At 43.3% G+C, this 12,539-nt stretch overlaps 1 protein-coding gene across 3 annotated transcripts in view; it reads right to left on the bottom strand.

Moving 5' to 3' along the window:
- RNF17 (ring finger protein 17) overlaps positions 1–12,240 on the bottom strand; it is a 77,131-nt gene extending 64,891 nt beyond the window's left edge. The window contains exons 1-4 of one of the 3 annotated variants that reach the window (XM_072134255.1): positions 12,094–12,240; positions 7,747–7,841; positions 4,057–4,142; positions 3,808–3,900 (exon numbers count right to left, since the gene is read on the bottom strand). In XM_072134255.1, coding sequence (XP_071990356.1) covers positions 3,808–3,900; positions 4,057–4,142; positions 7,747–7,841; positions 12,094–12,139 — 320 coding nt within the window. In that variant the 5' untranslated portion in view covers positions 12,140–12,240. Of the gene's footprint in view, positions 1–3,807; positions 3,901–4,056; positions 4,143–7,746; positions 7,842–11,711; positions 11,731–11,913; positions 11,997–12,093 lie in introns of those variants that run through there. The other 2 variants (XM_072134256.1, XM_072134257.1) reach the window with 2 other exon arrangements.
- Between the last annotated feature and the right edge of the window lie 299 nt (positions 12,241–12,539).

Genomic DNA, 12,539 nt, shown 5'->3' with positions numbered 1-12,539 from the left:
TATGAGCAAATCTTCTTCTACCATCCCCTGCCACAGTCCGGTACCGGCAGCAGGAAGGGGTTTAAGGACTCTAAGGTCATACTGTTCATACTGTTAGGATGAGCAGGTAATGGGGGAAAGCGGCGATGCACAGGCACTGTTCTCTTAGAGTTCAAAGATGCAGCATTGCCAGACCCTCCTCACTGTCATCCTGGAGATTGGGTAAAGTGTATTTTCAGCGCTTTGCCCAATCTCCAGGATGATGGAGGGTCTGGCAGTGCTGGAACCTCATGAATTCAGACTATAAGACACAGGGACATTTTAGCAAAGACATTCTTACACTAAACAGTGTTTCTTGTAGTGTGAAAAATACACTCACCAGCCACTTTATTAGGTACACCATGATAGTAACGGGTTGGACCCCCTTTTGCCTTCAGAACTGCCTCAATTCTTCGTGGCATAGATTCAACAAGGTGCTGGAAGCTCCTCAGAGATTTTGGTCCATATTGACATGATGGCATCACACAGTTGCCGCAGATTTGTCGGCTGCACATCCATGATGCGAATCTCCCGTTCCACCACATCCCAAAGATGCTCTATTGGATTGAGATCTGGTGACTGTGGAGGCCATTTGAGTACAGTGACCTCATTGTCATGTTCAAGAAACCAGTCTGAGATGATTCCAGCTTTATGACATGGCGCATTATCCTGCTGAAAGTAGCCATCAGATGTTGGGTACATTGTGGTCATAAAGGGATGGACATGGTCAGCAACAATACTCAGGTAGGCTGTGGCGTTGCAACGATGCTCAATTGGTACCAAGGGGCCCAAAGAGTGCCAAGAAAATATTCCCCACACCATGACACCACCAGCCTGATACAAGGCAGGATGGATCCATGCTTTCATGTTGTTGACGCCAAATTCTGACCCTACCATCCGAATGTCGCAGCAGAAATCGAGACTCATCAGACCAGGCAACGTTTTTCCAATCTTCTACTGTCCAATTTCGATGAGCTTGTGCAAATTGTAGCCTCAGTTTCCTGTTCTTAGCCGAAAGGAGTGGCACCCGGTGTGGTCTTCTGCTGCTGTAGCCCATCTGCCTCAAAGTTCGACGTACTGTGCGTTCAGAGATGCTATTCTGCCTACCTTGGTTGTAACGGGTGGCGATTTGAGTCACTGTTGCCTTTCTATCAGCTCGAACCAGTCTGCCCATTCTCCCCTGACCTCTGGCATAAACAAGGCATTTCCGCCCACAGAACTGCCGCTCACTGGATGTTTTTTCTTTTTCGGACCATTCTCTGTAAACCCTAGAGATGGTTGTGCGTGAAAATCCCAGTAGATCAGCAGTTTCTGAAATACTCAGACCAGCCCTTCGGGCACCAACAACCATGCCACGTTCAAAGGCATCAAATCCCCTTTCTTCCCCATACTGATGCTCGGTTTGAACTGCAGGAGATTGTCTTGACCATGTCTACATGCCTAAATGCACTGAGTTGCGCCATGTGATTGGATGATTAGAAATTAAGTGTTAACGAGCAGTTGGACAGGTGTACCTAATAATGCTTAGAGAAAGCAGAAATACATATTTGCACAGCAGGTGTGATGGGCTTTTGCATCCTGTCTTTAGTGAAAATGAGGACAACATGCTTTGCTACATCCATTTACTTATAGTTCTGCTACATCCATTCACTCAGGAGTTATGCTGCATCCATTAACTCACACACACAGCCCTGCTACATCCATTTACTCACACAAACAGCTCTGCTACATCAACTCACACAGTTCTGCTGCCTCCATTCACACACACACAGCTCTGCAACATTCATTGACTCGTACACACACAGCACTGCTACATCCATTAACTCACACACAGCAATGCTGCATCCATTAATTCACAAAACAGCTCTGCTACATCCATGCATTCACACACAAAGCACTGCTACATCCACTCACATAGAGCTCTGCTGCATCCATTCACTCGCACACACAGAGCTGTGCTATATCCATTCACTTGCATACACAGCTCTGCTATATCCATTTTCTCACACAACCATTTATTCACAAAAGCAGCTCTGCTACATCCTTTCACACACCCACATAGATCTGCTGCATCTATTAACCCACACACACACAGCTCTGCTTTATCCATTAACTTGCACACACAACGCTATGCTACATCCATTAACCCGAACACTCACACACCCCTAGTCCGAGCAACAGTATGAGCAAATCTTCTTCTACCATCCCCTGCCACAGTCCGGTACCGGCAGCAGGAAGGGGTTTAAGGACTCTAAGGTCATACTGTTCATACTGTTAGGATGAGCAGGTAATGGGGGAAAGCGGCGATGCACAGGCACTGTTCTCTTAGAGTTCAAAGATGCAGCATTGCCAGACCCTCCTCACTGTCATCCTGGAGATTGGGTAAAGTGTATTTTCAGCGCTTTGCCCAATCTCCAGGATGATGGAGGGTCTGGCAGTGCTGGAACCTCATGAATTCAGACTATAAGACACAGGGACATTTTAGCAAAGACATTCTTACACTAAACAGTGTTTCTTGTAGTGTGAAAAATACACTCACCAGCCACTTTATTAGGTACACCATGATAGTAACGGGTTGGACCCCCTTTTGCCTTCAGAACTGCCTCAATTCTTCGTGGCATAGATTCAACAAGGTGCTGGAAGCATTCCTCAGAGATTTTGGTCCATATTGACATGATGGCATCACACAGTTGCCGCAGATTTGTCGGCTGCACATCCATGATGCGAATCTCCCGTTCCACCACATCCCAAAGATGCTCTATTGGATTGAGATCTGGTGACTGTGGAGGCCATTTGAGTACAGTGACCTCATTGTCATGTTCAAGAAACCAGTCTGAGATGATTCCAGCTTTATGACCTGGCGCATTATCCTGCTGAAAGTAGCCATCAGATGTTACAGGGTACATTGTGCTCATAAAGGGATGGACATGGTCAGCAACAATACTCAGGTAGGCTGTGGCGTTGCAACGATGCTCAATTGGTACCAAGGGGCCCAAAGAGTGCCAAGAAAATATTCCCCACACCATGACACCACCAGCCTGATACAAGGCAGGATGGATCCATGCTTTCATGTTGTTGACGCCAAATTCTGACCCTACCATCCGAATGTCGCAGCAGAAATCGAGACTCATCAGACCAGGCAACGTTTTTCCAATCTTCTACTGTCCAATTTCGATGAGCTTGTGCAAATTGTAGCCTCAGTTTCCTGTTCTTAGCCGAAAGGAGTGGCACCCGGTGTGGTCTTCTGCTGCTGTAGCCCATCTGCCTCAAAGTTCGACGTACTGTGCGTTCAGAGATGCTATTCTGCCTACCTTGGTTGTAACGGGTGGCGATTTGAGTCACTGTTGCCTTTCTATCAGCTCGAACCAGTCTGCCCATTCTCCCCTGACCTCTGGCATAAACAAGGCATTTCCGCCCACAGAACTGCCGCTCACTGGATGTTTTTTCTTTTTCGGACCATTCTCTGTAAACCCTAGAGATGGTTGTGCGTGAAAATCCCAGTAGATCAGCAGTTTCTGAAATACTCAGACCAGCCCTTCGGGCACCAACAACCATGCCACGTTCAAAGGCATCAAATCCCCTTTCTTCCCCATACTGATGCTCGGTTTGAACTGCAGGAGATGGTCTTGACCATGTCTACATGCCTAAATGCACTGAGTTGCGCCATGTGATTGGATGATTAGAAATTAAGTGTTAACGAGCAGTTGGACAGGTGTACCTAATAAAGTGGCCGGTAAGTGTACACTGCAAGTGTAATATAATATACGTTACTAATAATTCAGGACTTACCTGCAAGCAGACGGAGAACTTTCTCCTGAGGACATAGAAAGTGTCACAATTTTTTCCTCCAAAGTGGGAATGGGAGATGCAGGAGTTCTTTCCCTTGGAAGAAAACAAATAAAAGTGCTACAGACACATGTGCGAGGTTATATCACATTGTATGCACTCCATATAATAAAACATATCTACATTTGGCTTCATATCACCTTGCTTCTTCAATTCAAGTTTTTTACTATTTGAAAGCTGGTGAATACTTACATGGGCGATAACTGTGCAGGATTTCTACTCTGGATGGAGAGGTCTTCAGGACTGCAAATGATTTCACAATCTTCTGGTTCAGCCTCCTATCAGGACATAATCAGACAAGTAAACCATGTATTTATAACTTTGAATAATGGCTGCTAGTAAATTTAAAACCCAAAACATTACAGCTTACTACTAGATTCAGGCTTGAATCTCCCCCTTAGTAACACATTCTGGATGTTGGATATGTACAGTACCTTTCAAAAGTATTCAGCCCCGTAGAACTTTTCTGCCTTTTGCCACATTTCAGGTTTCAAAAATAAAGATATAAAATTGTAATGTTTTTGGTGAAGAATCAGAATTGGTTGGGACACAATTGTGAAGTGGAACAAAATGTATTTGACATTTTAAACTTTTGTATATATATATAAAAAAAAAAAAATAATAAAATGAAAAGTGGGGTGTGCAATATTATTCAGTCCCTTTACTTTCACTGCAGCAAACTCCCTCCAGAAGAGTTGAGTGAGGATCTCTGAATGATTCAATGTTGTCCTAAATGTCTGACCATCAATAAATGCCTGCTAAAACGTCTAGGTTCATATATAAGGCGCACCGGATTATAAGGTGCACCTGATTATAAGGATGAATGACCAGCAGGTGGCAGACCTGTGCACAGTACAAGGCAGCTGTTGTCTGTAAGTACGGTTCATATATAAGGCGCACTGGACTATAAGGCGCACCTTTGATTTCTGAGAAAAATCAAAGAATTTTTTGTGCGCCTTATAGTCCGAAAAATATGGTAATACACTTGGGTGTAATCAAGTCTCCCTTTAAATACACCAATAAATTATAACTTTTATTAGCTGGATTAAAAAGAGCTCAGCCCAATGCTGAACACTTTGCCACAAACACTTTGCTGTATGTACACACACAAACAAAATTATCTATGCAGGACTAAGTAAAAGTCCTGCCAAAAAATATACTAGTCTGTGCTGGCCCTCACACACATTATCAGCTGCCTGACTTAAAGGGGTATTCCCATTACAGAAAATGTATGTCATTCTTTTTATGATAAATAGTTCTATAATTTTCCAATATACTTTCTGTATCAATTCCTTAGTTATTTTTTTAGATCTCTGCTTGCTCTGATTACTCTTTGTGATATAACGAGCCGTGCACCTGTGTGACCATGGTCAGATTTATCTCCACTAGTTCCAAACATAGAAGCTTTCTATAGAATGACAGCAAGCAGAGATCTTGAAAACCATAAAGAATTGATATAAAAGTATATAAGAAAATTGTATAACTTTTTTTTATCATAATAACAATTTTCTGAAATGGGAACACCCCTTTAATCATTTAGCACTAAGACTCCTGACTTATATGTCCAAACTGATACTCAAAGTGCTCACAGGCTGATACATTCTGAATGAATCTACAACACAGAGGGGCTCTGATAACACGCCCATAGCTGTTTTGGCTCATTTGCATAATTTTAAAAGTTTATTAAAGAAGAAGGAGACCATGGATATCAAATATAAGAAGATTACCAGTCACAGTGCCTGGATCTGTTGGAAAGTGTCCCTGGTTTATCATGATGGATTTTGATAGTAGATTTCCTTTAACCCCTTAAGGGTTATAACTTTATATGGTTACAACTTTTCAACACTGTTACTTATCAAAGCGATTCTAAGGATTGTTTTTTCCTCAAATGTTGTACTTCATTTTAGTGGTAAATTTTGGCTGATAAGTTTTGCGTTTATTTCCCAAAAAATGAAAAAATTATGAATTTTTAGAAAAAAAAATTAATTTTTGAAATTCGGAATCATCGCGTTTTCAGGCAAATAGATTTACCACCTAAATAACTTACTGAATAACATTTCCCTTATGTCTGCTTTACATATTCATAATTTTTGAAATGTCTGGATAATTTATTTTGATGTCACGCGGCTTACAAATCGAATATCGGTTTTCCCTATTTTCAGAATTAATTATTTATTGTGGGTTCCATAATTATTTACTTTTATTCTACGCTTTATTAAGGACGCGGTGATACTATACATGTGGGGTTCGTGTTATGATTTAGACTTTTTTGTGAATTATATGTCTTTTTAGATGTTATGGGGCTTATGGGTATTTTTATTTATTTATTTTTTATTGAATAACATTTTTTTTTACTTTTTTATTTCTTCCACCATGGGACCTGAACAAGCAATCATCTAATCATTTGCATAATTTTTTTAAAAAAACCAAGGCATAAGAAGCTAAAATAAGAGCAGATCGTGGCAGAGGGGGCATTACTATCCTTTATCCTGGTGGAAGATGTCCTTTATGTCACATTATGTCATATGGTAGATGTCAAATTACAAACAATTCTGTTTTCAGACAGCATTTTATAATGGAGAGGAAGTGGAACAGATTCAGGCAGCATGTTATGGAGCAGTAGGAGCTGTGCATATTGTACATAGTGTCCTATCTGCAGGTAGCATGTTATAGAGCAGTAGGAGCTGAGCAGATTGTACATAGTGTCCTATCTGCAGACTGCATGTTGTAGAGCAGAAGGTGCTGAGCAGATTGTACATAGTGTCCTGTCTGCAGGAGGCATATTATAGAGCAGGAAGAGCTGAGCTGATTTTTTACAAAATGTCCTACCCTCTAGGAGCATTATATGCAGCAAGACAAGCTGAGCAGACCAAGAAAGATAAATATATATATATATATATATATATATATATATAGTAATTAATATATTTATAAAAATTGCTCATTTTGGGATTAACAGAATTCTATCTTGACGAGTTAGGACAGCAACAGACTCGCAATCTTGTTCTTCGATATTCTGATGTAGGAAATCCAGTCTGACAATGGATCTCATTGTGATCCTATCCTCCTACAAGGTAACAGGTTGGTAGTGGCCCGTGTGCCTAAATCCTCAATACAGCTTCCCTTTAGGGAATGGGATAGTCCTAACTCACATACCGTATATACTCGAGTATAAGCTGAGGTACCTAGTTTTACCACCAAAACTGGAAAAACCTATTGACTCGAGTATAAGCCGAGGGTGGGAAATGCATTGGTCACAGCCCCCTTCAGTATATAGCCTGCCAGCCCCTTTGTCTATGTAGCCTGCCAGCCCCTTTGTTTTTAATGCCCGCCAGCCCCTTTGTTTTTAATGCCTGCCAGCCCCCTGTTGCCGGTAAAAAAAATAATAAACTTACTACTCACCATTCCGACGGCCCGGACAGCTCCTCTCCATCTTCATGCCGCAGCTCCGTGGCGGCGCCTCTTCAGTCTTCATGCCGGCTCGGGGCCGCGACAGCTCAGTGCGCACGGCCCGCCCGGCGCACTCTGTGACGTCAACAGCGGCTGACATCACAGTTGAGTGCCGGACGGGCCGTGCGCACAGAGCTGTCGCGGCCCAGAGCTGGCATGAAGACAGAAGAGGCGCGGCCACGGAGCTCCCACGGACCTGCGGCATGAAGATAAAGAGGAGCTGTCCAGGCCGTCGGAATGGTGAGTAGTAAGTTTATTATTTTGTATACCCGAGTATAAGCCGAGTGTTGAATTTTTAGCACAAAAGTTGTGCTAAAAAACTCGGCTTATACTCGAGTATATACGGTAATAATAAAAAAGAAACCTCCCGCTGGACTCTTCGGGATAGAAAGAGCAGGGAATAAAATGAAAGTTGTAAGATGCAGCTCTTACCTCACACATAGGACACATGATTGTTAATGAGTCCATCCTACAAGAGCACACTCCGCACAGGCAGTGTCCACAGGGCAGGGTTTCTACACAGTCGCCTTTTAAAAAAAAAAAAAAAATTAAATGTTATATACTTATCAGTGTGTTTATGGCAAAATACTAATCTAGAAAACAGATTTCTTCATTTCAACAAATTGCAGCAGATCCCTCTACAGTTCTGTCCATACATAGTAAATTAGTAATGACAAGATGAGCTAGTAAACCCTTGTAAGAGGACATAATCCTTTATTAGTCCCACAGTGGGGAAATTCACAGCGTTACAGCAGCAGAGAGAATACAGTACAAACAATGATAGAACAATATTATTAGGGATAAATGAACAAAAAGGGATAAAAAGACAAGAAAAAGCAATGATTGGCTGTATGATGTTCAGTCTGTGGATGGGCCCTGCAGGGACTGGTTAGGTGGGGGGCGCAGGTCACTTCTTTTTGGGCCTTGTTTGTTGAACAGCCTGATGGCAGCGGGGAGGAATGACTTACGATAACGCTCCCTCTCACACTTGGGGTGAAGCAGTCGGTCACTGAAGGTGCTCCCCAATGCCACCACAGTCTCATGCCTGGGATGGGAGCTATTCTCCAGAATAGAGGTTTTGTACCAACTTAGGAAGTTTTCCACAATCCACCGGATAGAGAATAACTTCCTATTCAGGGAGGGTCTTATAGCTGCGACCCCCAACTATCATAAAAATTGGTCCTCTATTACTTATGTCCCGCCACTTCATTCAATTCAATGACATCAGCAATGGAGCGAGCCGAGTGCTGTACATGGCAATATTTGGCTTCTCTGATTGAAATTAATAGTGGGGAAAGACACATTCTCGGCCTGCCAGTCCACTCATAAGGCTGCGGTCACACGTGGCGTTTTGAACCAGTTTTTGGCCCGTTTATAAGCAGTCCGTCAAAAAACACATGCGGTTTTTTAGTACGCATCCGTTTTTGCCCGGTTTACCCAATAATCTTAATTAAAACCAGGTTCAAAATGCCACATGTGCCGCCGGCCTAAGGGTGATGTCACACCTTAGCATTTTGTTTCCGTTTGTAACGGAATAAAGCACACTGGGGCAGCCTGCAGCTGATCGCATATGCGTTTCTATGCAAACGCATGCGATCGGCAATCAGTGCCCGGTGTCTCGCATTTACACAATACAAAACACAGGCGCTGATTGCCGATCGCATGCTTTTGCATAGAAACATATGCGATCGGCCACGGGTTGCCCCAGAGCGCTTTGATTCCGTTACAAAACAGAATCAAAACGCTAGCGTGTGGCATCACCCTTAGGCCGGCGGCACACGTGGCACTTTGAACCAGTTTTTGGTCCGTTTTTAAGCAGTCCATAAAAAACGCATGTGTTAAAAAACGCATCAGTTTTTGAAAAACATTTTTGACCAGTTTTAATTAAGATAATTGGTAAAACTGGTCAAAAACGGATGCGTTTTTTAACGGACTGCTTAAAAGCAGCCCAAAAACGGATTCAAAACGCCAGGTGTGCCGCCGGCCTTAGTCTGTTCTCATAATTGCTGTGGTCCAGTTCTCTTGACTGTTGGAACCTTAGCATTTGGGGATAAAGACATCTACCACCAGGATGAAGGATTGTAAACCAAGCACGCTTACATGCGGATGTGTGCCCCCTCTGGCAGGATCCACTCTTATCGGGTGCTGTTAATGAGTTTGTGTGGTGGTTGAAAAACATAGCTGCTTTTGTCCAAAACCAGCACCACAACTGACGTGGGGTCACATGCAGAGCCATATAATTCGGACAGCTTCGCTGCCGTTGCGTACGCGTCACTTCGTACGCCAGCTTTCTAGGCACTGAGGAGATAATGAAACTCACTACACAGTTTGCGTATGTCCTCAGTGCCTAGAAAGCTAGCGTACGAAGCGGCGCATTTACAACGACAGCGAGGCTGTCCGAATTACATGGCTCACCGCGAAAAGCTCAAGGTCTCCTTGTGCGGTAAGCCCACATCATGGGTGGGAGGGGGAATAGAGGGAGGATGTGGGAGTGGGGTTAATAATAATGAGATGAGCGAATCAAGGATTCAAACGGACAGGCGCCGGTTGTAATAAGAAAGGCACAGTCCCAGGGACTATGATGCGCGAGCTGGCAGGGAACCAGGTACATTTTATAAGCGGATATTAGTAAAACTTATGTAAAAACATGTGTGATACAGACTTTTCTGTCTCTATTGTAACCTGTCATATTTGAATAGAGTGCTCTGGCAACAGGTTCCCTTTAAAAAGGCTGTGCCAGGGATATGCCTCTCTCTTATGACAAACCTTTAGATGCGGGTTTTCCTATTTTCAGTACTAATGACCTATCCATAGGGTGGGTTATCAACAATGAATCAATGGGGGAGCAACACTGAAACCCTTGCATTCACTATTTTTCCGTTACACAGAGAATGGTAACGTAAGTCCAGCTCTCTTCCCTTTGTATACAGCAGACACCAAGCCTGTATGGAGAGAGGGCTCAGCTCATGAACCGCTTCATCTTTAAAGTACCCGTAAAGGGGTTGTCCCGAAGTTGAACAACATTTCTGTCTTTATTGGAACCTGTCAACTTTGAAAAAAAGAGTGCTCTGGTGACAGGTTCCCTTTAAAGGGCTTGTCCAATACCATGCACTACCCATAGTCAGGAGTGACTGTTTATGACAGGTAAGAGTCTGGATGTCCTTTAAGTCCAGGTACAGAAACTATATTAAATTATAATGAATCACACCATACAGTAATAAATAATAATAGATTTGGTATCTCTGTGATCCTACGGACCCAAATGAAGGGCATGTGTCATTTGAAAAAATATATAATAAAAAAAAAGCTCATAACAAAATGGTACAAATAGGTTTTTGTCTTTAATTTCACTGCATTTTTTTTACCATCTTCCCACTATGTCAGTGATGGCTAACCTATGGCACTGGTGCCAGAGGTGGCACTCAGAGCCCTTTCTGTGGGCACCCAGGCCATCACCAGAGATGACTCCAGGTATCTTCTTGCAGTCCCAGACAGCCCAGGACTTGCTGTGCACAGAGATATTTTAAAGTGACAGCTCCACCAGGGACTATTTTCTGCTTTATTGGTGTCCCCAGGTGCTGGTATCAATGAAAACTGTGACAGAGAAGGGAGTATAAATCACACATTACATTTCTGTGTTGGCACATTGCGATAAATAAGCGGGTCTTTGTTGTAGTTTGGGCACTCGGTCTCTAAAAGGTTTGCCATCACTGCACTATGTTGTTTGAAATATTTAATGACGCTGCAAGGCAGTACAATTTGCCTTGCAGAAAACAAGTCCTCATACTGCTCTGTAAATGGAAAATATTCTGACTTTTGGGAGGAGGGGAGATAAAGGAAATCTACCATCGAAATCCGTGATACAATCCTCGATGTGGAAACAGCACTCCAGGGTTAAATGAAAGATTCTTTTATTCCACCAGTGGAAATATACTATGTATCAAAATCCATAATGATAAATCAGGGGGCCCTTACCCATAGATCCAGGTACAGTGACTGTGGTTATCTTTGTATATTTATTATAAACTACCTCCTTCTAAATTGTACCTTTAAATTATGCTAATGAGCCAGAAAGGCTCTGTGCTGTAGCTTCACATGCAGGTACACTGTTTAGGGGGACCAGGTAACAACTTCTGAAGCTGCAGCACAGAGGGGCTCTGGAAACACCTCCGGAGCCTTTTGGTTCATTAGCATAATTATAAAAGTTGATCTTAGATTTAAGAGGCCATGGATAACAAATATAAGAATAAGAATATTACCGCAGTCACGTTGCCTGGATCAATGAGTGTTCATGGTTTATCATAATGGATTTTGATGGTAGATTTGCTTTAAAGGGGTTGTCCATTAACATAAAGTATCACCCCAACACAGGATAACATGCGGATTGGTGATAGTACCGGAGGTGAGACTAATGGATGATGGGACTAGGGGTCCGCTGTACCCCAATTAATGGGGGGGGGGGGGTCACACATGCACGGTGCTGCTCCATGTCACTGGCAGTAGCTAGGTACTGCGCTATAGAGATGAATGGGTAGTCTAAACTCCTCCTGTAGGCCGGGAATATACCATACATATGTAGCACATATCACATGCACTTACTATGCGCGCCCTCAGCCTGTGAACACCCCCCACCAATCACAGCGCTGCTCTCACTTCATTCCCTGACTGGAAGTTGAAAGCTTTGATATGATTGGTTTACTCGGGCGCACACATTCTCTATACTACGCCCGCCTTCCATTAGTATACATGTCACTCTTCACACCGTGAGCGCCATCTTACCCGCGCTGTGGTGGCAGCTATCGCACGTCAATCCGCCGTCGGCCATTTTACAGTCTCTATAAACGCTTTCGCGCCGCTCCAGGCTAGCTCCGCAGGCCGCAGCACGTGATCGGGGGCGGAGCTTCTTCTCGGATGTCACGTGATGCGCGGTGTGCGCCCTCCCCTTGCTCGCCCGCGCTGAGCCGTTAGTGACCGTGTCACGTGACCAAATAGATCTTTTAGCGTTTTCTATGAATATAAAAGAGAATTTTTAGAGTATGATTGCTTTATCTCCAGCCTCAAATATTTACTCTGCCCTCACATCCAAAGCACCCCATATTGAGACCCAGTGAATTCAACAGCACACATGGTTGGCTGGGTTTGCCCATGAAACAAAGTCTTTAATATTTAATCCTCTAGTGATGTTCACACAATAAAGATATTTTTGACTCATTACATTGCAATTT

Source organism: Engystomops pustulosus, chromosome 2 (assembly GCF_040894005.1).
Source record: "Engystomops pustulosus chromosome 2, aEngPut4.maternal, whole genome shotgun sequence".
NCBI lineage: Eukaryota > Metazoa > Chordata > Amphibia > Anura > Leptodactylidae > Engystomops > Engystomops pustulosus.
The sequence above is the reverse complement of the archived record's forward strand: the minus strand, read 5'-3'. Positions and strand labels throughout refer to the sequence as shown.